General features: G+C 48.6%; 3 protein-coding genes across 3 annotated transcripts; all 3 read right to left on the minus strand.

The window, feature by feature from the left end:
- Positions 1 to 1,216: 1,216 nt before the first annotated feature.
- On the minus strand, positions 1,217 to 4,935 carry CGGC5_v006746 (uncharacterized protein; the record flags this gene model as incomplete). Its single annotated transcript, XM_066151739.1, has 3 exons — positions 1,217 to 1,452; positions 1,506 to 4,667; positions 4,737 to 4,935. 3 exons carry the CDS (start codon positions 4,933 to 4,935, stop codon positions 1,217 to 1,219), a joined length of 3,597 nt encoding a protein of 1,198 aa, XP_066008776.1.
- Positions 4,936 to 5,451: 516 nt separating this feature from the next.
- On the minus strand, positions 5,452 to 7,721 carry CGGC5_v006747 (uncharacterized protein; the record flags this gene model as incomplete). Its single annotated transcript, XM_066151740.1, has 2 exons — positions 5,452 to 7,010; positions 7,133 to 7,721. 2 exons carry the CDS (start codon positions 7,719 to 7,721, stop codon positions 5,452 to 5,454), a joined length of 2,148 nt encoding a protein of 715 aa, XP_066008777.1.
- Positions 7,722 to 22,271: 14,550 nt separating this feature from the next.
- Positions 22,272 to 24,852, minus strand: CGGC5_v006748 (uncharacterized protein; the record flags this gene model as incomplete). Its single annotated transcript, XM_066151741.1, has 4 exons — positions 22,272 to 22,443; positions 22,569 to 24,593; positions 24,648 to 24,672; positions 24,831 to 24,852. 4 exons carry the CDS (start codon positions 24,850 to 24,852, stop codon positions 22,272 to 22,274), a joined length of 2,244 nt encoding a protein of 747 aa, XP_066008849.1.
- Between the last annotated feature and the right edge of the window lie 1,523 nt (positions 24,853 to 26,375).

The raw sequence follows: 26,375 nt of genomic DNA on the forward strand, positions 1-26,375 counted from the left end.
GGCGTTTAGGGTTAGGGTTAGGCAGGGGGTGATAGGTGGGACAGGACGAGTTAGACCAACAGTTATACACCGACAGTCGTAGAAGATCCAGGTGGGGTCGTTAGCTTTCCTTTTGTTTCCTTTTTTTCCCCCTTCCCTCTTTTGCGCTGTGCGGTGAGTGTGGTTGACGTCGTCCGCGACCGGCTGCCCCGCCCCGACCGGTCGTACCACCCCGCTCGGTGCCGCCGCCGCGGCCGCGTAATCTCGGCCATACCCACTTCGGAAGCATGCGACAACGTCGTCCATAAGCATGCGCTACACAATTGAGACGCGGTGCGCCTCGCTTGCTCTGTGACCCGCCGGGTCCCCTCGCCGAGCTGGACGTACGTCGAAAAGGCCAAGTATAACAACGGTGAGAGATAGAATCCCCAGTCGAGGGCCTATCAGCTTAATCGGTCGAGCACTCCTCTAGCTAAGGAGAAGATCCGGGTTCGAGTCCCGGGTGGGCCTCTTTTTTGCCCTGATCTCAAATATCCAATCCGTTTTGTCATAGGCCTCTCCGTTGGCAAGAAATCCCTTGTTTTAGGGTTTATTTCGTTTATACTCTCAGTTCTAAGCCATCAGAGTGCGATACCTTACGTATACTTGGGAACATGTTCATGAAATTTCCTCTCCTGCAAGGAACCGCCTAGCCTCACATTATATACTATATCTTGGTCTCTCGTATCTCCAATCCCCGTTTATACTCTCCTTCCTCAGGACAATGGTCCTGTTGGCGAGATACATAACCTTTCGACACGACAGTCGACGTGTCCCCCACGTGATAGCTCAGCAAGAGAGGCTGGTGGAGAAAACGCATCACCTGGACGAAGGTGAGGTGGTCTTCGCTGTGGTCCTGGTTGTATTCATGTGCCTACCCAGCATTGGTAATCCGATCTGACCCCAACGCCTGAGATGAGACGAAAGCCGAGGCTAGAGGTATAGGTGATGGCTATGAAAACCACTGCGGACCCTCCTCCCCTCCTAGACCTTCTCTCTTTATAATTTGTCCCAGTGATTAACTTGGGGCTATGCATCCTTAAGGCTTTAGGGTGTAACGCGCTTAAGCGTTCACCTGGCTCCCATCGGATTCGCCCACCGAAATTGGAAGAAAACCCAATGCATCTGCATCTCCTACTCAATTCCCATCATCTCCCTTCCCTTCCTTTATGCGCCTATTTATTGTATTTGTATAACCCTATCGATCCTTGATGATGCTCGCGCAACGCTCCGTCCAGATGCTGTCCTGGCTGTTGAAGACCACGCCGATAAAGTCGTCTGGCCGTTTCATGGCCGACCGTAGCTCTCGGAATGTCTGGAGGAGGTCCTCTTGAGGCCGCAGCTGCAGGTCTGTGTTTCGGGGGCTGTCGCGGTTGCTTTTTGAGGTGACCCAACCCAGCTCACGCAACATCCGGTTGCTGCACCCCTTATGCTCTACAGCGCCATTAGCATCATAAGCCTCACACCATCCCTGCGTTATACTGTACCAATCTTCTTCGTCATCTCGGCTACATCATAGGCCGTCCCACTTGAACCCTTCTTCCAGGGGAAAGAGGCGGGGTAGAGGAACCACATCATCCTCGTGACCATGACGAGGGCCAGCTGGGCCGGGTCCTTCCTCTTGGCTGCGGTCCCGAATTCGCGCGACCCAGGCGCAACCTCTGGCGTTTCCGATGAGGAGCAAACGGTCAATGTGATCATCAGCATCAGGCAACAGAGGGGGTCGTCGATGTTGTTAGAGAGGCAGTTTATCGCCAGCTGATAGTGGTCTAGAACCCGTAGGTCGCCCTTGTTAGAGAAGATCGCCTTAGCCTTGAGAAAACCGTCCGTGATGAGGCTGGGGACGTCGGTGAAGGGGAAGCCGCAGCCGAAGCTGATGGTTCTGCGCGTCTGCCTGAGCGCCCGGTCGTGCGCAGCTTTCTCGTGCTTGATTTGAGCTTCCTGCGCCGCGCGCCTCAGGGAGCCTGGCGGACCGGTTACTACTACGTGCGCGACCTCTCGACCGCGCAGGCTGACGACGGTGGTTGACGTTAAGCGGCCCTTGACGGCGTCAGGCACCCACTCAACACCGGCCGCGAGGAGTCGGCCAGCTATCACGGAGACCCACTCATCAGGCTTGAGTCCGTTGCTAGCCTGGTTGCCGCTAGTTATGGCCGCCTGCAGATGGTCCGGCCATGTCGCGTTGACTGGCGCGGATGCTGCCCGCCCCTTCTCGGTAGATATAACGCGGAGAAGCTCAGTAGCAAAGTCATGCCTGGTGCGCGTCCTCGACAAGGTTATTTTTATGCGCGAGCCGCCCGAGGTGAGACCGTCAGTTAGCCGCTGTAGCACGATATGGGTGAAGGCGTCTGGCGCCGCTTCCCACGCCTCAACAGCCGACTTACACGCCTCTTTCTGCTCCAAGGTGATAGGTATGCTACTAGTGTCGCTACTACCTTCTTGCAGCCTGCGCCGTAGTTGGTTGGCTATGAAGAGCTTCGTCTGGGGGATCCACATCTCCCGCAGGAGTTCCGTCACATATTCTGTCACAGCTGCATGGCTCTTGAATGCGTCCCGGCCTAGCTGGCTGAACCAGATCTCGGTCTCCCGGTGGGAGGCAAGGCGGTCGCCGTAGTGGTGCTGTAGCTCGCTAATATGGAGCAGTATAAGCCTTCCCGTCTTCGCGGAGCGGGGCCACCGGCTGGTGTCCATGAAGCAGGTCGCTGCCCCGGCTGGACCGAGGTCTAGTACGGCTGGGTCGATATAGGGCCACGCCCCAGCTAGAAGGCTGTCGATGGTGCCTAGCGGCCGGAGCACCGTCTTCGGCAGGTGGCGCTCATGCCCGGTGAAGATATACCCACCAAGCCGGTCAAGTACTGCAACAGCCTCAGAGTGTGCGAGGTCTAGGCCGCGCTCGCCGCCAGCAACGTAACGCCGTTCCATCTCACAGATAGCAAGCTCAAACAGGCGGCAGTAGGCCGACATGATACGGGGGAAGATTCCGACTGGTATAGACCGAAAGATATGGACATACGACTCATGCTCTGTGAGGAAGAAGCGCATGAGTTGGAAAATGGGGCGAATGACGTTCTCGAATGTGCGCTCAACGCTGTCCATATGTCGTATGTTGAGTGATACGACCTGCTCCATCCGGTATGCTACCTCATCCTTCTCGATAGCGATGTCCAGCTGCCTGCGCTCTCGCGCAAACGGCTTAGACTCTTCGGGCTGCTCAGGCGTGAGGTCGCCACGGATACGACGTAGTAGCCTCTCCCGCCTGTCTCTTGTGTACGACATGGCGGATGTGTGTGACGTTGGGGCTGTTAGCGCTGCTGTCGCGTACCCCTTTGTCGCGAGGAGGGCGCTGGCGCTATGGCGCACGCTTCTCTTGATGTTGGAGTAGCCCTGGAAGTAGCCGAACGAAAGCACGTCTGCGCCCTCATTGCGGTCGCTCATATTCCCCTGTAGAGCGGTGTAGAGCGAGTTAAGGAAGGCGGGCGGCTGGCTGGAAGAGAAGTTTCCATACGTGGGGTGGAAGGCCTGCGGGTAGAAGGTGTAGTCGCGGTTCCCAGGGTACTCTCGCGCCACCATGTTCCGGTCGGCGAGGAGGCAGCGCGTCTGTGAGCCGCCCGACTCGCTATTGATACAGACTGCGAGGGCGTAAGATATAGCACTGATACTGCTGAGATCAAAGCGGGCGTTGAGCTCCACGATCATGCTCTGTAGGTCCCTGCTCTCTCTGAGCATCTGCTGGTACTCCCGGCCTTCCACTGTATCGCTATGTGTACTTTGTCCCTCGTTAAGAGAGAGCTCTTCGACCTCCTGCCGAGAATTTCCATCTCTGAGGCCCTCCTCCTCGGCATCCTGCTCGGCGTCCTCCACCCCCTCCTCCTCCTCCTCCTCCTCCTCCTCCTCCTCCTCCTCATAGGGTATATGTCTCTCGCGCGGCAGGTCGTAGATAGTATCGCTGACCTGGATCTCGATATTCGCGCCGTAGTCATACGCGTGAAAGGCCGGCTCGTGGCGTCGCCAGAATGAATTGGGATTGTGGGTGCTAGCCCAGGCGGCCCAACCGTCCATGAACTGCTGCTGGAAGACCTGCCACTTAGCCGAGCTTATGCGCTGGGTACTCTTTGTCCCCAACCGCCAGCAGGCCTCAACCCCCTCGCCAAGCAGTTGCGGCGACTGGAAGACGCCCACGATGTATGCGGCCAGCTCGCGGGCTAACCCGGCCGGCATCCCGCTCTTGTCCAAGGCTGTTGGTCTCTCGCGTGGGGCCCCGCCCCTGGAGGTCGGCTCGTGCGCCACGGGGTGCATGACGACGAACCAGACCTCTCGGGTACCAGCCTTAGCGACCCTGAACGTGCGCCCGGTGATATCGAACGGGATGCCGCCGATATGCTTTGCGCTGTAGGGCGCTGCGTATGACTCGAGAGAGAACTCGATGTTGTCGAAGACGGGCCCGTCGCTTTTCGTGATGGGGCTGCGTGGCTTGCCGACGATGCTGAAGAAGTCAAGGAAGAACTGCGGGAAGAAGGCGTCCGTGGCCTTCGCTGGCGCGCTGCCTCCAGCGCGGGACCCGAAGTCAATCGTGTGCTTCTCCTGCAGCATCTTGATAGCATCGGCTGGCTCGAAATCGCTTCGGAGGACCTTTTCGATAAAGCGTCTGGCTGTGGATAGGTGTGAGAGGCGTCAGCGTTTTCTTCTCGCTCCTAGTTGAATTCCTTCTACATATATACCTCGGAACCTGTGGTGCCCTGAGGAGTGGTCCACCGCCCACCTGTGGCTGGTCCGCCCGTCGTTGCCTTCGTCCTCTTGCTGGTCGTCGACGAAGAACTCGTCGCCGTCCGGGTCGGAGGCAGCACCAACGTCAGAGAAGGCTTCACCATCCACTAGCAGCATCTCAGTAGCAACATCTCCCTCGTTAGCTGTAGACATCTTAGTATGGTTATAGCGTGATAGTGGTGTAGGCCTTGCTATCCACGGTCTTAGTTGTGTGTAATCTACACGTTGGCTGAGGGATTTCCTACAAAACGCCCTCTATTTGCTATACGAAACCACCTGTGCATCCTCCGCTGGGAGGAGACCACCTACTGACCACTTATTCAGCAGGTGGTGGACAGGTTGCTGCTGATCATACCCTATTCCCTCTATAGACCTCGCCCACTATAGGCGTAGGAGGCAGATGCACAGCAGCATCTATGCATGTACGTATGCCCTCCTGGCGTGCCCGGGAGGGCATGGGATAGCAAGAAGAAAAAGCAAGCTGATGGTCGCTTAGGAATGGGTTATCAAACTATATTTGCGAGACCCACTTTGCTGTGGGAAATGAGAAACCTGATTTGTATTTGCCCGGCGGGCGCACGCATCTGCTGAGACATTTTCCATTGGCGGAATTAACTTTCTCGCATTCATTATCTGGTATGCAGGGGAACCCAGAACGTGCCAACGCCCCTACTGCCGCGCGGCGCTGGCCGGTTTCCTGGCTCTAGGCCCTAGCTTCCAGCGTGGCCCTGGTTTCTGGCTGGCGGTAGTTGCTGGCGCTGGGGGCGACGGCAGAGGGCGCCGCTGTTGATGCGGCGGCGGCGGCGAGGAGGAAGGGGGGATGCTGCTGCGGCGGCTGGGTCGTGCTACGTGCTGAGCGCCATCTTCGTCGTCGACGTCGCCGCCGCCGCCGCTGCGTTGGCGCTGGCGGGAGGACTGCCTGGCGATGACGGGCGCGTCCTGCGGCGGCTGGCTAGGGTCGTCGGGGCGGTCCGGCGCCGCCGCTGGGGAGCTGTTGGGGAACGCAAGGTACAGATAGGCGTTGACGAGCTCCTCCGCCTTCTGCTGGGCGAGCCGCATCGCCGCGGCGTCCTGCTGGCCGGCGAGCTTGAACAGGCCGGCGCAGAACCCCTGCACGAGGGTGGAGGCCTTGGCCTGGCGCTCGCACCTCCTGGTCGCGCGCTCCGTCTGCCACGATGGCCGCAGTGTATGGCCCTCCCTATCGGTCGTCTGCCGCACCAGCTTCAGCAGGCGTGCCCACGCGACGTAGTTGAAGCGCTGCCCGTATGAGCCGCCGCCCTCGTCGCTGTCCTCTCCCTCGGCGGGCGCGTCGTCGTCCAGGAGCGGGAGCAGCTCCGGCGCCCGGAACTCGGCCAGGTTGTCCCGCACGTAGTCCAGGACGCGTCTCTGCAGCTGGACAGCCGCGATCGCAGGGAAGGCCCCGGGCGCCCAGCCCCTGCTTGAGGCGAGCTCGTCTAGCGCCATCGACAGGTGCTCCCGGAGGAGGGGCTTGTTCCTCACCTTAGGCCTGATGTCGTCGACGGCCTTGGCCTGCTCTGGGCTGATCCAGCGGATCACGTGATGGAGCACGCGGACGGCCGTCTGGATCTCTAGCTTCCTGCAATGGAGGACGCGCCTCAGGTCGGGGAACGTGAGCACAAGCGATTCCGCGATGTGGTCGTGGACGAGGCGGTAGGTGCTGTCATCCAGCGTCGCGAGGAACCCGTCGACCCGCGCGGTGCGCGGCGCTTGCCCCGCCTGCTGCTCCCCAGGCGCGTAGAACACGCTTGTGACGTTGGGGGCGGCTTGGCAGGTTGAGAGCCTCTCCCAGTCGGCAGGCGTGATGTTATCCCGCTCGTCCGCGGGCAGGTCGGCCAGGACGCCGAGGACCTCGCCCAAGGCATCGATCCAGTACTCATCGATGCGGAGGCTGGCGATCCACTCAAAGTATGAGATGTTGAAGGTGTCCAGCCCTAACCTCGTGCGGCACCACTGCGTCGTGGTGGGCCGCCACCTCCGGTGGTTCCATAACGTGATGAGCCTCCGCGTTGGGAAGTGCTTGTCGCCGCCGAGGCGGAGTGCCTCAATGACGTGCGGGGCGGCGTCCTCCCCGCCCAAGCCCTCGTCCTCCCGCCCTCCTGTGAAGGCGATGGACGCGAGCTGCATCCAGATCTGCCCGTGGTTGTCGGGCAGGCTTGGGTCCCGCCGGTTAACACGCAGCTTGACGTTCAGGTCGCGCGGCAGGCGGTCTTTAGTGTTCCATGTCGTCCGTTAGCCTCTCGTGAACCATCATCCTTATGCTTTTTGTGTGGTGAACCGGATGGGAATGGCGAGGGGGGAGGGGGGGAGGGGGGAGGGTGCGCCTTCCTACCTTTATCGTAGAGCTCGCACACCCACCACAGATTGGAACCCGGCGCGCCCGTCTCCTTGACGTACTCGCGGAGCGCCTGGATGCGGTGCTGGCCGGCCATCACCTCAGCCTTGGTCCCATTGACTTCGGCCCAGCGCAGGAAGCATAGCTCGCGAGGGCCGTCCTCGTCATCCTCGTCGTCCTCATCGTCCTCGTCGTCCTCGTCGCGCTCGTCGCCGCCGTCCTGTAGCATACGCCTGACTTCCTCGGCGCTGCAGAGGACGACGATACGGTTCTCCGGCGCCCGCCTTTCCAGCCCGCCGCTCCTGAATGCGTGTACCAGCTCCTGGACGTGGGCCGCGTTGATCGGCCGATTCTTTCCGACGCTCCAGGCTGTGCTGAGCATGTCAACGGGCATCCTAGCAACAGCGAGGAGGAAAGGTTGTGCCCGTTCTCGCGCGGACGAGGTCTCTGTGAAGGGTGCGCTGGCCTCGTCTTCTCGTCTGGCCCGCACCCGCCTCCTGGACCCTGACGGCGCTGCCGTAGCCGCTTTCTTATCGTCGCTCTCGTCACGCTTCCTCTTCCGCTGGTTGGCGGGCACTCTGGTCATTGCGGTGATGTGCACTTTCTGATGGAGGAAACTATCGGGTTTTCCTGTTTTTTCCCCCTTTGTTTCCAGGGTGGTGGTTTAGGACTGGGTGGTTGAGTGGTTAAGAGGGTGCGGGAGTGCTGTTGGTGAGATGAGATATGTGGGTGTGCGTAAAAGGGAACATGGTACTCAAAAAAGGGGTACGTATTCAGCATGACTGGATGTGATTGGCTGAGACTGCTGCTTTAGGCTGCCAGGCGAGGGCGGGCCAGCCGTGGCGGCGCGGCGCGGCCAGCAGCCAGCGGCCAGCGGCCAGCGGCACGGCGACAAGCCAGCCACAACGGCTCAGGGAATTAATATGCACTTACAACTGTGAATGCCGTGGATGCTTGTACCCGCTGTTCATCGCCCTTGAACGGATAGCCGTGTTGTCTCGTACGCTCTATGCTGAGGATTAACGCCCTCTACAGGCTGCGTCTCAGGTCCTGCGAGCTTGTAGTAGGGTTTCAGCGTGCCTCTAGCATGAGACGAGCGTGGGATGGTGAGTTGGAGCCCTGTCTGGCTATACTGTATATACTCTATCCTAGGCGGACGACTGTTCTAGTAGGGAGATGTCCAGCGTGAGGTCTGTTATGAGGAGCAATACACGCTCTTCTAGCTTAACCTGGGCTGACTATCACTACACATAAGGGTATGTGTAGCCCAGCTGGTCATCTGTTTATGACGATATAAAGATTCATCATGATACTAATACAGCATATCTGTTGGATGTGTATACTTATTGGGACTGGATGGCGGTTTTGTGTGGCACACACTTTTAGTGCATATCCAAATACATCTTGTGATAAAATGCAGAAAAAAAAGCGTCTCAGTGCTGCAATGAGCGATTTTGCCCGTTTCAACTCTAAATCACCTCTATATTATCTATATAAGCTATTCGATCTACTTTTTTACTAGCTACAGCATGACGCGTGGAACTATTCGCTATTTGCATCTTTTAACCCTGGGTTTCGAGGGGCGACTCGCCCAGTTGATGCTCAACAGGCTCTGACATAATCAACTACTGTGGGGCGGCCTCCGGCACGGGGTCGCAGTTGTTCCAGACTCTAAGAGCTGTCCGCTCCCGTCCAAGGGCTGTCCCCAGACCTCCCTCAGGGTCTACACCCCCCCCTCCTTCTATTTTTACATCACCCGACTATGCTACTTCGTGGACGCGTCTCCCCGTCTTTCTCATGCCTTTCTGCTGGCTATTACTCCTCTCACTTCCCTAGGCTGACCGACCAGGCCTCTCCACGCACATATAGCCCGGCCATTGCTCTATACTTGTCTCACCTGTCTAGAATAATGGACTTGATCATAGGAGCGGCTTGTCTTTCCTCTCCATACAGGGCTTGACGTGTTTATCTTGCTTCCTTCCGACGCGACGTTATGCACTAGTCCGCTTCCGGTAAGGCGCTTGCTGACTCATAGCCAAACACCCTTTCATTAAACGCGTGGATAACTCTGCTTCCTCCCCGGGGGGACGCGCTCCTGGTTTTCTCTTTCCTTCTTCATCCCATCTTCATCTCGCCATCTCTAGATGAAATACAGAGGAAAGTAACGGCGCTACGGATACATGCGTGCTGCTCAATAGCCACCTGCGGACGCTTTACTACATTATCCATCTTTCTCCCTCAATCTGAATACTCCCCGCGAAGGGAGAGAGAGGCCTGCGGCTCTCGAACAATCGACGTGATGTGCATCACCACGAAGCTCGACGGAAACCCTTACGTGGACCAGCTAGCTAGGCTTGAACATAACGTTCCTAAGGTAAGACAAGGTAAGTAGATGCGCGAACGTTAATGCGGCTTCTAGATGAAAGCTGTACGGCGGGGTTTGGTTGAGGCCTGCGAAGCCCCCAAACGCGTAAGTTGTTCTTTGGCCGCGAGGGCGTGAGTTGGACAATGTCCCCAGGCATGAGGCATCGGGCTTTTGACACTTGAAGCCCCCATACCCCCGCGGGCATACGTTGCTTCATGCCCCCAGGGGCGTCGAGCTTTCTATGCCCTCACGGGCATGCGTTGCTTCATGCCCCCAGGGGCGTCGAGCTTTCCATGCCCTCACGGGCATGCGTTGCTTCATGCCCCCAGGGGCGTCCAGCTTTCTATGCCCCCACGGGCATGCGTTGCTTCATGCCCCCAAGGGCGTGTCACTACAGCCTGCCTTACCCTGCCTAGCTAGCTACAAATAAATCTATACATCCATCTACCTATCTATCTACCTACCTACCTAGCTTAGCAGTATGCCTGCCTGCCTGTGCCTGCCTGTGCCCGCCTGTGATCCTATCCCTCTCTCTCCTCGTGCTCGTGACCTTGGATCTTGGACCTTGGACCTTTGACCTGCCTGCCCTGCCCCTGCCTGCCTGCCTGTTTTTGCTGCTTCCTAACCCTACCCTGCCCCGACCCGTGCCGTCGGGCCACGCTACTGTTCCTGACTACCTCCTCCTGCTCTAACCTTAACCCTTTTATTTTATTTATTTCTGCCTACTCCTCCTCTAACTATTCTAACCTTGCCTTTGTCCCTTCTGTTTAACTCTTCTGTCCCTATTCAACGTGAACTTACCAATAAATAACTTAACCTGCTATATCACTTGTTTGTCTCCCTCACCTCCCCATCTTAACTTCTCTGTTTTTTCATCTTTTTACCACCTTCACCACACCACCTCCACCATATTCATCACCTTCACCACCTTCACCACATCTACCACATCTACCACCTCCACCACCTTCACCACCTCCACCACCTCTACCACGTCACCTTCACCACACCACATCCACCACCTTCACCACCTCCACCACATGTAACATGGGGGGGCATATACTACCCTCTCACCTATTTCCCACACGCCCTCTGTAAACTTCGCCCTCTGTAAACCCTCTCGACACTGCCCTCTCTCTCTCTCGCCGCTAACCCTACTCTTCACCTCGCCTCTGCATACCTATTTCCCACACTCCCTCTATAACCCCTGTTACCTATCCTTCTCTTCTCACTCTTCCCTCAACCTGTACCCCTAATACCCCTTATTCCCTCTTCTTGTTCCCTTTTCATCAACCCTAAAATCCTCTTCCTCACCCTTCTTATCCCCTTCTTATCACTCTCATTTTACCCTTTTCTTTCTCTATTCATTATAACTTTCACTCTCTCTCTGTTACTATCTTCATGCCCTTATTCTTTTTAAATCTAAATCACTTCAACTGTCTCTCTATCCTATCCCCCTTCCACTTCTTCTTCTTTTACCTTCCTTCGCCTGTTTTTATCTATACTTCATCTTAACCCTAACTCTGCTTTTCCTCTCTTCTTTTCTTCTCTATACCTACACTCTCGCCTCTATCTACTCCTATCTCTCTTTTTCTCTCTAACCCTCACCCTTTCCTTTACTCTGTCCCTCACCCATTCCTTTTCTCTATCCCTAACCTTTTCCTTTACTCTGTCCCTAACCCTTTCCTCTGCTCTGTCCCTAACCTTTTGCTTTCCCCTATCCCTCACCCTTTCCTTTTGCTTTTCCTTATCCCTCACCTTTTGCTTTCCCCTATCCCTCACCCTTTCCTTTTGCTTTTCCTTATCCCTCACCCTTTCCTATTCCCTGACCCTAAAAACCTAACCCTTTTCTCTATCCCTAACCCTTCCCCTTCCTTCTACTTCTATTCACCCTCTTAAATCTTATTGATTTCCTCCTTTCCTATTTCTTACCACTTCCTATCATTCTCTATATCTTTGTCCTCTCTTATCCTCTCTTATACTTTCTCCCAATTACCTTTTCAACCTAACCCTAACTCTATCACCTGTTCAATGCTTCATTCCCCTCACTCCTAACTCCTGCACTTTTATCTAAAACTTCTCTCATCTCTTTCCTATCTTCTCTTTCATTTTCTATTCTTCCTCTCTCTATCCAACTTCAATCCTCTCATCACTCTCTTACCCTAACCCTAAATACTGTTCCTTCTATCTCTACCCTTCCTAACTCCTTCTATACCAACCCTCATTACATATCTTATGAAACCCCCCTACTATATCTATATGCCCCTTACCTTTTGGAATAATCATCTTTCTATTCTTTATTCTCTTTCTTATCATCTCTTTGTCTCTATTTCACTTCTACTGACTATCTGCTTCTTTTACCCTCTACTCTCCCCTTCTTACTTTTCTTCTTCTTTACCCTTTGTTCTTTTCTTTTCCCTACTTATTAACCCTAAAACTCTCTTCTGCCTGTTCTTAACCCTAATATTCTGACATCTGCTATTATTATCCATCTCTTTTCTATTCTATATCTATCCTCCTCCATTCATCCTCATCTATCCCGCCTATTCATCCTATTTCCATCTCTTGTTTTGCCGCCTTCTGCTCTATATATACTCAAATATTCTTCTTATTATATACTCTTTACTCTATACTCTCCTTTATCTGCTGATCGTAAATATCTGCTTGATCCTCTATGCTTCTTCCATCGAACCTCTCCTTCGCTTTATATAACCCTAAAATTCTAACCACTCTCAACGTCAATCTTTCTTTACTTTGGTCTTCTATAATGAAATCTTTGTCTTGATTTCTTTCCATCCATCTCCCTCTGTTTTAACCTTACCCTCTTCACTCTTGCTATCTCTGACCTCTGTTCTCTATCCATTTCTCGCTTTTTCTCTCTATTTATTTTTAACTAATAACCTCTTATTCACCTCCAATATTTCCCTTTTGTTTCATTCATCTCTTTCTCTCTTATCTCCTCTTTCTCTTCTTAACTATTCTTCTGTTTTCTTATCTAACTCTAACCCCCTCTTCTGTTATGATCTTCCTTTTCTTTATCTCTCTTGTCCGCCTGTAACCTGAACCTAACCCTAAAACCTTTGCCTCGCTCTCTCTTTATTTATTGTTCTATCTATCAATTGTTTTTTGCTTTCGTTTCGCGTCCTTCATTGAATGCGCCTTTCAATTTCCTAAATAATAAAAACGACTTTATGCTAAAAACGCGTTCTATGTATGCATTTCTATACTTGCTGTGTATCTTGATACCTCTCTCTCTCTCTTGCTTGTATACTATTCTCTTACTGCTGTATATATTATGGTCCCTGATCTTTAAATATGTCTTTAACCCTTTTCACTTCTTAATTTATATTCACTCTTAACTATCTTTGTCTGAAATAACCTTCAATCTTCCTCTTTTATCCTCAATATCTTCTTTATATCTACTTATGACGAATACCCTTCTGCCCTAACACTGACCTGTTTTCTTTAAATCTAACCCTCACCCTTGTCTTTTATCTATCCCTGACCCTTCTCTTTTATCTATCCCTGACCCTTCTCTTTCATCTATCCCTAACCTTTTTCTTCCATCTATCCCTAACCTTTTTCTTTCATCTGTCCCTAACCCTTTCCTTTGCTCTAACCCTGACCCTTTCCTTTTCTCTAACCCTCACCCTTTCCCTTCTTCTACTTCTATTTATTTTCTATCTTACTACCTGCTACTACTTTCCTCTATCTTCTATACTCCTCCACTCTCTTATACCTTCTCTCATTCACCCCTTTAACTATTTCTCCTTCTATTACCTGTTAAACCCTTCATTGCCTTCACTCTATACTCCCTCTTTTTCACCATCTTCCTCTCTACTTTCTCCTCCTTATTTCTCTATCTAACCTTAACTCTATACTCTTTCTATCTTTTTCTATCTCTTTATCACTTATCTTATACTTTCTCTCCTTCTATACCCTATTACACTGCTGACGTTATCTACATCTTCTTTACCTTTTGGAATAACTATTCTTCTATTCCCTATTATATCTAAAATTTCCTTTTATCTTGATTTTACTCTTACTTGCTATGTAACCCTGAATCCTATACTCTCTTTCCTTTTACTTCTTCTTTCTCTACCTATTATCTCTGGCCTCTTCTATTTGGTCTTAACCCCAATATCCTGACCCTAACTAATTTCTCATTCTTCCTTTATTATGCTAACTACCCCCTACTATACTTCATATGCTTTTTATTATTATCTTCTCTATTCTATATCCCTCTTTTTCTCTGCTATTCGGCTTACGCTTACCTTTTGTATTTACTGTCTCATGATCCGCCCCTTTTATATCTTATATTTATACGTTTCTTTCAATACTTTTATATCTGACGTGGTAATCAACCCTGTTTATATTCTTTGTTTTGCGGTGTTTTTATCTACATGTACCTCAATCCTCCCTTAACTGTAATCTATTACTTTCATCTATGTGTACTAAAACATCCCCTTTACTATAAACTATCTACTTTACACTCTCTTTGATCTACTTATTTTGTACTTCTGTCTTATCCTCTTCCTCCTCTATGATGTGTACGAACTGAATGCTGTTTCACCTTGTGGAAATGCTTCTAACCTGACTGTTTACTGTATTACCCTGTTATGTATGTATACCTTGTTTTCCTGCTCTTTTGACTTGACCTCCCCGCCCTTTCCCTGCCCTTTTTCTTTTAACTGTTACTAATCTTTTCCCTCCATCTATCCCGAACCTGTTTGTTTGATTTTATCTCTGACCCTAACTCTGTCCGCCCCTGCCTATTTCATTCTATGTGTCCCTAACCTTTTATTTCTCATCTATCCCTTACCTGTATTTCTATCTTCTTTCTCTGTCCCTAACCCTTTTCCCTTCATCTATCCCTAACCTTTTCCTTTTCTCTGTCCCTAACCCTTTTCCTTTCGTCTGTCCCTAACCCTTTTCCTTTCGTCTGTCCCTAACCTTTTCCCTTCATCTGTCCCTAACCTTTTCCTTTCATCTGTCCCTAACCCTTTGCTTTTATCTTTCTTGAACCTTTGTCTTATCTCTACTTTTTCTCTAACTCTTCTGTCCATATTTGACGTGAACTTATCATGTAATCACTTTGCTTCCTTCTTTGTTTATTATTTTGCTTCCTTCCTTCCTCCTCTTAACTCTTCTACCTGTTAACCTGTTTTCGTTCTGCTTTTGTTTCTTTCTTTTCCTCTTCCTTTTTGACTGCTATTTCTATTTTCTATTGCTTTGTTTGTTTTGAACTTTTGCCCTTCTCCTTATGCTCCTTTGACTGAACCTCTTCCTTACTCTTTCCCTTATATTTATTATGAATCACCTTTCTCTGAATGAACGCTAAATACTTCTGTTCTATCTTTACCATTTCCCTCGTACTTGATCACTACTATTTCCTCTGCTCTATTCTAACCTTTTTCTTTTTTCTGTTTTCTATCTAACCCTAACTAATATTTTCTTTATATTTAATTATCACTATTTCATCTGCTCTATCTTAACCGTTTCCTTTTTCTTTTTTCTATCTAACCCTAAACCTTTTCCCTCTACCTATCCCGAATCCCTCTTCTCTTTATATTTAATTATAACTCTTTCCTCCTGCTCCCTCCCTCTACGCTTATAACCCTAACCTTTTGTTTCCAATCTTTCTCGTCTATCCCTGACCTCTCCTCTTATCTGTTCCTGACGACCTCTATCTGGATTAACGCTAAATACTTCTCTTCCATCTGTAACGTTTTCTTTCCATTTCATTCTCACCGTTCCCTCCGCTCCATCTCTACCCTTTTCCTCCTATCTATCCCTAACCGTTCCCCCCTATTTATCTCCTCTCCTGTCCTCTTTATATTGAATTGTGACTGTTTCCTTCTGCTCTCACCCTTAACCCCAAAAAAACCCTAACCTTTTGTCTCTCATCTTTCTTATGAATCCCTATCCTTTCTCTCTGCCCTATCCCTAACCTTTCTTCCCCATCTGTCCCTTCCCTATACCCCTCTCCTCTTCATATTGAATTATAACCCTAACCCTTCTGCTCCCTCACTCTATTCTTATAACCCGGACCTTTTGTTTCTAATCTTCCTTGTCTATCCCTAACCCTCCCCTCTTATCTGTTCCTAACTACCTCCTCCTGCTCTGACCTTAACCCTTTTCTTTTATCTATTTCTACCTACTCCTCCAATAATAACTCTAACCTTCCCTTTCTGTCCGTGTTAAATGTGAACTTACGAATAAATAACTTAACCTGCTATATGACTTGTTTCTCTCGCTTACCTCCTCGTCTTAACTTCTCTGTTTATTCGTCTTACTTGTTCCCTACCTCTCTCTACTTTATTTCCTCTGTTCTAAAATTCCTTCTAAATGGTGACTATGAAACCTTCCTTTATCATCCTTCATTCTCTTCCCCCTCCTCGCCATTTCTGCTAACCCTATCTTATTATCGTCTTGATCTGCGGACTCCCTTATCTTCTGACTTATTCTACATAACCTCTATTGTCTTTATCCCTTCATTTCCTGTTGAATTCCCTTTCCTCTATTACTACCTCCCTTCTCTTACACTTTCTCTTTGACCTTTTGACCTACTTTACCCCATCACTCTAACCTTTCCTTTAACCCTGATTTATTATCTAATTATGGAAATTGCAAACTACACTTCTACTCCAACCCTAAATTAATATCTTTGCTCTTCTTCCCTGCTTGATCTCTCCTTTAACCCTAAACCTCTTGCCCTCCCTCTTCTTCTCTTTTTTCTTGCTGCTCTTCTACTCCTTATTCCCTCTGTGACTTTTCTTTCTTTGACTCTCTTTTCACATTGAACTATGTGATCTCAAAATGCCTTATACTTTGACCCGTCTATCCTACTACTCTGATTATACACTATATGCTATGCGATTGTGGGCACGTTTTAATATTTAAACTATGTTGTCTTTATCACCTGTATCTCTAATATAACCTGCTGCTTGCTTATTCTTCTTGTAATAACTATAATAATCTTGAAATATGCATGGAAAATCATCTTATATACTGCTATTGTCCTATCTTAACGTCCTCTCTGGATTGATATTGCTTCTACTGAACCGTATGTTGAATGATGTATAAACTGATTCTGTTCTTTCTCTTCTGAATATGGCCTTACTAATGAATGAAACATCTATGTATGTCTTATATAACTGCGAACCCTTTAACTATATCCTTCTTACTATCTCCTCTCCTTTCTCTATTATGCTACTCTGCTTTTGGCCATATATCGACGTTCCTTTTGCATTTCCTGAATGATTACCATTATCTTGGCGTCTGTACCCTCATTATGTTACAATTTTACGTATAACCCTAAAATCTAACTATTTTTAATGTATAACCCTAACTTCGGATGCTTATCTCTATTTATCTTACCTTAATCCTACTTATACTACGTTTTATATATGTGTGAATGTTTCCTCTCTTTGCTCCCTCTTTTTTATATGCCTCTGGCCTCGTGCTGTTTGATATATTGTCTGTATCTACTTTAAACCTCCCGTTCTTACTTTTATGTCTTTTTTCCTTTCTCTTTTTCTTTTTGTTTTGTTGTTTTTTCATCTTTTTAATTTTTATTTTGATACCTTATATATCTCCCCGTCCTCTTCAAAACTATCTGGTATACATGCTTTGTTTTCTCCCTTCTCTGTGATGTGTACGAACTGAACGCTACTTCACCTTGGGCAAATCCTTCGAACCTGACTATGCACTGTGTTGCCCTGTGGTGTATGTATACCTTATTCTCCTGCTGTTTTGGTTGACCTCTCTGCGCTGTCCCTGACCCTTTACTACCACCTGCCCCTGACCCTTTCCTCCTATCGATCCCTAACCTTTTTATTTTGTTTGGTTCCTAACCCTTCCCCTCCGTCTTCCCCCCCACCCATCTCTGCTTATCTATCCCTAACCCTTCCATTCTTCTCTTCCTCCCCCTTGCTTACCCTGGGTCCCCTCTATCACTCTTTGCTATCTCCTTTATCCCCTCTCTTGTTATATAAACCTTTCCTGTGTAAAAACGTCTCATACTCTGTTTTCTATTCTGCTTCCCTACTACACTTCTCTACTCCTTCCTCTCTAACTATAATACTCTCTTCTATCCTTTAACCTGTTTTGATTTCTTCTCTCTTCTTTTTCCTTTTCTTTTTCTGTTCCTGTTTTCTTTTTTTGCTCTTGAACTGCTGTTCCAATTTCGTAAATTTTCGTAAATAACAAAACCACCCCTATCTCTGTCCCTAACCCTTTCCTTTTCTCTATCCCCAACACTCTTCCTTTCTCTATCCCAAACACTCTTCCTTTCTCTATCCCCAACACTCTTCCTTTCTCTATCCCAAACACTCTTCCTTTCTCTATCCCAAACACTCTTCTTTTCTCTATCCCCAACACTCTTCTTTTCTCTATCCCAAACACTCTTCTTTTCTCTATCCCCAACACTCTTCCTTTCTCTATCCCTAACCCTTTCCTTTTCTCTATCCCTAACCCTTTCCTTTTCTCTGTCCATTGCCTCGCAATATTTACTCTCCTCTTCTATCTCTCCCTATCTATCCCCTTTAATCGTACTACTTCTCTGCTCTATTCTCTCCTGCTACTTATCTCTATCTTCCTTATACTTATACTTTTGCCGAACTATCTTCCTAACTATTTCTTATTTTATTACCTGCTAAACTCCTACTTACCTGAACCTTAAATACCTACCTCCTTCTCCCTAACCTCTCTCTCATCTTTATTCTCCTCTACCCTTGTTACTTACTTGTTCTAACCTGTCCTGTTCCTCTACTTCTTCTTAACCCTTATCTTACCTCTCTAAATCTAAACTCTTCTATCTCCTCCTCGATTTTTACTGGCTTTTGCTGTACTACTCCTCTATTTATAAACTTTGTGGAACGGCTTATCTTTATGTATATGCTTTTGGCCCTATCTAAATGATTGTCTTTTTGTTTCCTATTGTTTTTGTTGCTATCTTATTCTCTCTTGTCTACCTCTATTTGATATCTACTTCTTATATCTCTTACCCCTTTTTCTTTTGCCTTTCCTTCTCTTTCTTTTCTCTTCCTATCTTATGTCTCTTTTATCCAATCTTGACCTTAAACTTTGGACGTCTGCTTTAATTCTCTATTTTGCTTTATAATATAAACTATATGCTCCTATACTTAACCCTACAATTTGCTGTTATATCCTCCCTTTTATATCTCCCTCTTTTCTCTACTTTTTAACTTATGCCTATATTTGATTTTCGCCATGTTACTATGTACCTCTTCTATACGATGTATTTATGCTATTCTATTAATGCTTAACCCTTATCCCTAACTTATTTATCTTATTTATATCCTGTATTTCCTGGCGTTTTCGTTTATATGTACTGAAATATTTCTGTTGCTACTACTTGTTTACTTTGAACTCTCCTTCCTCTACTTATTTTAAACTTCTACTTTATCCCTATGCTTTATTAACTAAATCTCTTCCCTACTATATATATCCTTATAATTCTAAATACCTTTTATCTGAATTACGTCCTTATGGTGCTCCCCTATATTTAAACGTTTCCTCTAATCTATTCCTAATTTGCTTCTTTTACCTGTCCCTAACTTATTCCTCTATCTATCCCTATCCTTTTTTTCTTTTTACCCCTACTCTTTTCTCTTATTTATCCCTATTTCTAACTATCTATTCTTTTCTTTTATCTATCCTTAACCTTAAAATATTGATCCTCTTTAACTTTATATCTTCTTAACTTTGTAATTCTTTCCTTTATGCCTCTATAACTTACAACTTATACTGTCTTTTGATTATCTTCTAACCCTTTTCTTACTAATCTAACCCTCTCTTACTCTCTTTTCCTGTTTCTCCTTCTTATATGTATGCCTTCTTCTATCTAACTGCCTGGCTTGTTTTCTCTTGCCTTCTCCTCTTATAACCCCTCTGTTATCCTTATTATTCTCTACTCCTCTCCCTTTATTATCTTATCCTTCCTACTTATATTACCCCTCTTGTTATATAAACCCTTATAACTCCTCTTATATAATTGCTGGCTTATGCTGTATTGCCCCTTTATTACCTCTCCTACTAATACCTCTTTTCTTCCCTACTCTCTCTATTAAATTAATTCTTTCCTTATTATTATAACTTTTAACGCTCTGCTTTATCGACTATCTACTGCTATATTGTAAATCCTCTTCTAAATAACTAACTAATATATAAACTGATTCCCCTGTACTCCTGCCTACTGGTAAAATGTGTCCTGCTACCCCTTCTTGCCATGCCCCTGACCTTATGATAAAATGGTTGTCTTTGGAACCTTATTCGGCTTGTTCTGTGTTAATTTATCTGGTGCTTACTATTCTTCTATATCTTGGTGTTATTTAATCTGTATATATTATGAACTTGGAATTCTGTATAATGCTGCCTATCTACTTGTATTTGTCGTCCTGTTTACCCCCTTATCTTCATCTATATCCTTATATGCCTTTACAATTCTATTCGAATTGGAACTTTTGACTCTGGCTTTGGACTGGAATCTCTCTCTCTCTTACTTATGCCTGCTTACGCTGACTACCTTACTTTATTAATATAAACACCCCTCTTGTTTTTCCTTTACTTTATCATTAACTTTTATTCCTACTCTATTTTTAACTTTTTCTCCACTCTAACTCTTACTTTTATTTCTGCTCTGTTTCCAACTTTCTATTTCTACCCTATCCTTAACCCTTTTTCCTCTCACCTTTATTTCTACTCTATCCCAAACCCTTTTCTTTTAACCTATCCCTAACCCTTTTCTTTATTCTAACCCTCACCTTTATTTCTGCTTTATCTCTGACCCTTTTCTTTTAACCTATCCTTTATCCTTTTCTCTACTCTAATCCTGCCCTTTATTTCTGCTCTATCCCTAACTCTTATTCCTGCTCTATCCCTCACCCCTTTTTTTTACTCTATCCTAACTTCTAATCCTGCTCTATCTCTAACCCTTTCCCTATAATATATCCCAAACTTTACTTTTGACCTATCTCTAATACTTGCCTTTATTCTAACTCTCACTTTAATTCCTGCTTTATCCCTAACCCTTTCCTTTTGACCTATCCCTAACCTTAACTCTGTACGATCTCTGACTTGCTTATGCTCTCCCTCTGTGGGCTGCTATATGAACCTTCCTCCTTCTTTCTTACCTAACTCTGTTTACTTATTATTCCTCCTTGTTATCCTGTCTGTATATGTTTCCTTTCTCCCTCTAACTCCTTTCTTCCCTTTCCTACTCTATTATATACATTAACCATCTACCTTATGAATCTGCTATCTTTGGTTTGTTACTTATTAACTTCTCCTCTCTTACTTACTCTTCTAACCTTTTGGTTTATAACCTTTCTCGTCGTACTTTCTTGTTGTTTTGTGAATAACTTATAACTCTTTTTTACTATCTTACTCCCTTATCTCTTTCTCTCTATTTACTCTTTAATCTTCTTTATTATGACTCCTATACTCTTATGAACTCGCCTCTACGGACGAACACCTTACTACTCGGCCCTTTTGTTATACTATGCTACTATGCTATCTAATCTAAAACTGGTCCTGTTATCTTCAACTCTGTATCTGTCCATATTATGCTTATATTCCTATGTTCCCTTTTCGCTCCTATCCTTGCCCTCTTTACTTTTGTCTCTTTCTCTGCTCTTTATATTCCTCCCTTCTTCCCTATCCCTTCTCTCCTCTCTATGCTTTACCCTTCTTGCCTCTACTTTCCTCTGCTCCTTGGATCCCCCCTTTCTTGTTGCTTGCTAATTGTATATCCCCTCTATTATCTGTTTCTCTACTCTATCTCCTACGTTTTCTCTACTCTATCCCTCCTAAACTTTACTTTATTGCTGACTTCTATTTCTGCCCTATTCTTAACCCTTCTCTTTGCTGTATTCCTGACTTTGATTCCTACTCTGACCTTAATCCTTCTCTTTAACCTATCTCTGACCCTTACTGTGTACTATCCCTGGCTCCCCTATACTCTACCTCTATGGGCTGCTAAATGAATCTCCCTCCTTCTCTTTTACTGAAATCTGTTTCTTTACTCTTCCCCCCTTGGTCTTCTATCTGTTTGTATTTCTATTTCTCTCTGTCTACCTTCTTTCTACCTCCCTTTATCTTTAACTACTGTCTGCTGTATAATTCTGCTATCTTTGGTATGTGATTCTTTAATTCCCCCTCTCTTGCTGACCTTGCTACCCCTTCTTGGCTGTAATTTTTCTCGGCGTACTTTGCTTTCTTTCTATAATAAATCTTTTACTCTTTCCTATTATCTTAATACTATTCTCTTTCCCTCTGCTTGCCCCCTAATCTGCTTTATTATAACTCCTATACTCTTACTAATTCGCCTTTGTTAACTGACCTCTTACTGTTCTGCCCTTTTGTTCTGCTACGCTATCTAACCTAAAACTGGTCCTGAAATCTTTAACACTACATCTGTATTATATTTACGCTCTTACATCCCCTTTTTACTTCTGTTTTTTCCCTTCTCTCCGGCCCCTTTCTCTGCTCTTTCCATCCTTCCACTGTTGCCTATACCTTTTGCTGCTCCTTGTATTCCCCCCTTCTTGCTCCTTGCTTATTATTCATCCCCTCTGTTACTCTTTGTCATCTTCCACCTCCTGCTCTCTTGTGCTATTAAATCTTTCTGTGTGAAAAAACATCTGATGCTCTGTTTTCTATTATCCTTTACTACTATACTTCCCTACTCCCTACCCTAAACTGTCGTACTCCTATGTACGGCCCCTACTCGCCCCGCCTTGCCCTGCCTGATCACCCCTCTGCTACGCCCTCTACTGCCCTCTGCCACAACTGACTCGTCAACCGGCACAACTTGCTTGACTGCACCCCTCCCCATTGGATCATCTGCCCTAACCACTCGTCGTCGTCCTCGGTGTTGTCACGGGCGTCGTTGTCCTTGGTGTTATTGCGGCGCTCGTCGCCCCTGGTGTTATCACGGCTCGCCTCGCCCGCCGCCCTGCCCCTTACAACCACGTCGTCCGCCCATAAAAATGCGCTCTTCCGGTCCGGATGATGCCTCCTACCTGCTGCCAAAACGGCAACACCAACCATAAATACCACACCAACAACTCGCCGACCTCGCGTGGCAAATACCGGTGTATCACCTTGGCTGTCCCCGTCTGGCGGTAATTCTTATGATACGACGTGACGAAACCAATCATGCTGTCGTGTGCAAACACGTTCCTGACCCCGCCGTTGGCCGTGTTGCTGTGTCTGATGCCTGCTAACTCGGGCGCCCGCGCCGGCTGCCCTGCCACCATGTGCATCAACATCCACAACCGCTCCCGGAACGATTCCAACGCTTGTCTGTATGCCTGCACCGTCCTCTCGCGGTATGGGTGGTGACTATTGCTGCGGTTGGACGTGGCCTCCTCCGTCCTCTCGCGGTACGGGTGGTGACTATTGCTGTGGTTGGACGTGCCCTCCTCCGCCTCTCCTGCTGCCGCCGCCGCCGCCGCCGCCGCCGCCGCCGTCCCTCGCGTCGGGTCTAACCACGCCCGCCGCCGTGCCTCCGACTCTGCGATGCGCCGTGCGATCCACCCCTTCCCCTTGCCCACCCACGCCTCGTTGCGGTCGTCGTGTAAAAACGAATACCCCGGCCGGTCCTGGCTGTGGTCGTCGTGCATGCTCTCCCACCTGATGGCGGGCAACGCTGCTGCCAACGCTGATCGGCCTCCATACCCATCGCCATGCTCATCGCCGTGCTCATTATCCCTATCCCCATCCCCGTCCACCACCGCCAACTGCGCCAACAACGACCGCGCCTCCTGCGCTACCCCGTGGAACATCTCGGCCAACTCGCACACCCGCACCTGCACCCGTCGGAACGATATCCGGTCGCCGCTCCAATCCACCATCCCCGGCGCCACCGTGTTGAACCGGATGTGCATCCCGTACGTGCGCGCGTCGTAAATCCAATTCATCGCCCTGGTCTCGTCGTCCGGCCGCCCGGGCATCCGCGTCATGAACCGCCGCACCTTGTCGCGCACCAAATGGAACACGCTGCTGGCCTCTTCGTACGCCGCCTCGGCCCCTTTGGTCGCCGTCAACGCCGCCACCTCGTCCTGCCGCTCCAACCACGCCTGGTATACGACGAACATCTTGGCCACCTTGATCACGGCCGAATAATTCGTCGTGTACTCCGTCGCCTGGTGCCAACCGCCGTCCTCGCGGATGCCCAACACCGCCAACGCGCCGATCATCGCGCTCTCCTTCTGGCTCTGCTTGTACGGGTCCTCGATGATGGCGATGATGGCGTCCAAACACATCCTCTCAACCTCCTCGACCTCCTCCGCCTGCGCGGCCTGCCTGCTGCCGACGTCCGCCTCGACACGGCTGGTGAACGCATCCCACAACGACCCCTGCCGCATGGTGAACCGGTACGGCGGCCGCTCGCGCTCCGGCCACTCGTCCATGCGGAACCATATGCTCACCATCTTGCGCCAAACCTCCTTGTACCGCTGCCACGTGTCGTCCTCCATGCGTTTATCGAACGGCCGCACCGGCTTCTGGCCGATCTCCTTCCGCTCCGCCTCGAACAACGCGTCGTGCCCGACCTTGTGTGGTGCTGCTGTTGCGCGTGCCTTGTCCGCGACGCTGTTGAACACGGCCCATATGGCCTCTAACGTCTCCTCGCCATCCTCAATTGGTCGCGTGGCCTCCTGTAACTGCGTCTTGTTCAACCCTTCCAAATCCCTCGTCCACCCGACGCGGTACAACCACCCGTTCGGCTCCAACTTTTCGTCTACTATACTAACCTCCTCGCGCGCGTCGGCCTCGAACCGCTTCTCTTGGTTCTCGTGCAACGCGACGAACCACGCCGTGTTATCCGTCCCCGGCTCTGGTGGCTCGCTTTGAACGGCCATCCCTAACCCCCGCCCGACCTCAAACCACCGGCTCCCGGCGCGCGATGGGAAAAACCGCTGGCACGGCACCCCCGTCGTCCACGGTAAATCCCTTGCTACCGTGGCCCTCTTACGCACATTGCCCCCCTTCTGCCAATCATTGTGCCATCCGTGCTCGGCCCGGCAATGCCTTTGGATGACTTGTGCTGGGGGATGAATAATGATGAATCTATTCTGCTGTTAATGGCTTGTTAAATGGCTTCCTCCTATGCTAAATACTAACATTACCTGCCTCCTGAAACTATTTACTTCTAACCTGTCTCTGCATCCTGCCCCCTTGAATCATCTTCTCCTGCTGGGTGGTGTGTTATCTGATTCGCTGGATGGCGCGCTCTTCCCAACTCGATGGGTCCGTGCGCGCCCAATCACCAACAACATCCCAATTTCCTCCTCATACGAAACCGACCTGTTCCTCCTTTTACATGCATCGAGTACCTTTGAAAATATACCTCTGACTGGATCTACATTATGGCTTTTGATGCATCCTACTTTCGTTTATTTTGGGGCTGAAAATCACTATGAACTCTACTACCCTATTTTCAATGAACCCTACCCTATGCCTTTGCGGGCCCACTTTAATCTGGCTGGCCGTCTTGATGAACCCGACATCAGTTCATCGTGGACGTGATGTTAGGGTTAGGGTCAGGGTTCTCTTTCGGAACGCGTCGAGATTTCAATTGAAGGTGGAGACACTGAAGTCAATGCCGGCCAATCAGAGGACCCAGGGAACGCGTCGAGATTTCCAAGTCGGGCAGGGGGTGGCAAGCGGGGCTCCGGACAAGTCGGGCCAATGGCTGTACACGGATGTTACGACCGCTACAGTTGGTCACTGTAGGCTCGTAACTATATAGTGCAGAACAGGGGACAATGACAACGGATTTGTCATTATCGAAGCTTTTGCTTTGTGCCACAGTTGGTTGCCCTGACCCGCTCGTAACAACGGATGGCCGTATCTCGACGCGTTCCGGCATGAAATTAACTGAGTAGTATGTCTAATCGGCTTATGATGGAAATAACACTTTATGTTGTTGTTCTTTTCCTCAGCTTTATAACTAACTTTATTGATTCGCCTCCTGATTCGAGTGCTAAGTACACAGCTTACTTACTGCTCCTTTGCTTAGCCTCCTGCCAAAAACCTATGATAAACCCGCTAGCTAAATGACCCTCGCATCTTTAGATACAGAGACACTGCCACCTGCTGCGGCTCGAAGGCGCAAAAAAAAAAGAATCACCAAAGAAGGGCGAAACATACAACACCGGGCATTCGCCGGTCGTCACCGACCCGACTACTACTCCAGCCCTCACTGGCTTGTCTATGGGAGAGCGGACGGGATCCCGAATTCTCCAGTAGGTATGGTCGTATGTGGCAGAAGGGCGGCCGGGCTGGCTCTTAATCCTAACACTACCCCATCCCGTCAACTAACTCCTCGCCTTAGGTCAAGGACTTTGAGAAATAGTTATGCGCTAGAATTACTTCAGTATGCAGTTGTAGTCGCTATAAGCCTTAGCATCTTTTTGCTTTTCTACATGCTCAAGCTCTACGACCAGTCCATCCAGCTCCTGAGGGTTCTCTATATACACAGAGCCAAGCAGCGTGGTGGTTATTTAGTGTTCTGCATCCTCGCGAAAACAAACCCCACGGTAGCTGTCAGCGCCTCCACTAACAGCTCGTGTCGTGGAAATCCTACCACCAATAACTAACTATCTAGCCCCTTTCCTATGAGATTGGCAGACTCAAGACTAAACTCAAAGCGTTAGTTTATGTCTCTAAAGGAGCGTAGTGAGATTGCTTATAGTATAGTCCAAAACCCCAAGTCGTAAGGTTAGCCCGTCCAGGAACGAGGAGGAGCTGTGATGGCTCTGGCAACTGGTGTTACGGTCAGCTATCCGACAGTAGGGTCTGCTAACAGAAGCTGGGGATTGACACGTTATAACAGTACACTGAGGTCGT

This window comes from Colletotrichum fructicola, assembly GCF_000319635.2.
Source record: "Colletotrichum fructicola Nara gc5 chromosome Unknown KSG_Nara_v1_contig04, whole genome shotgun sequence".
Classification (NCBI taxonomy): domain Eukaryota; kingdom Fungi; phylum Ascomycota; class Sordariomycetes; order Glomerellales; family Glomerellaceae; genus Colletotrichum; species Colletotrichum fructicola.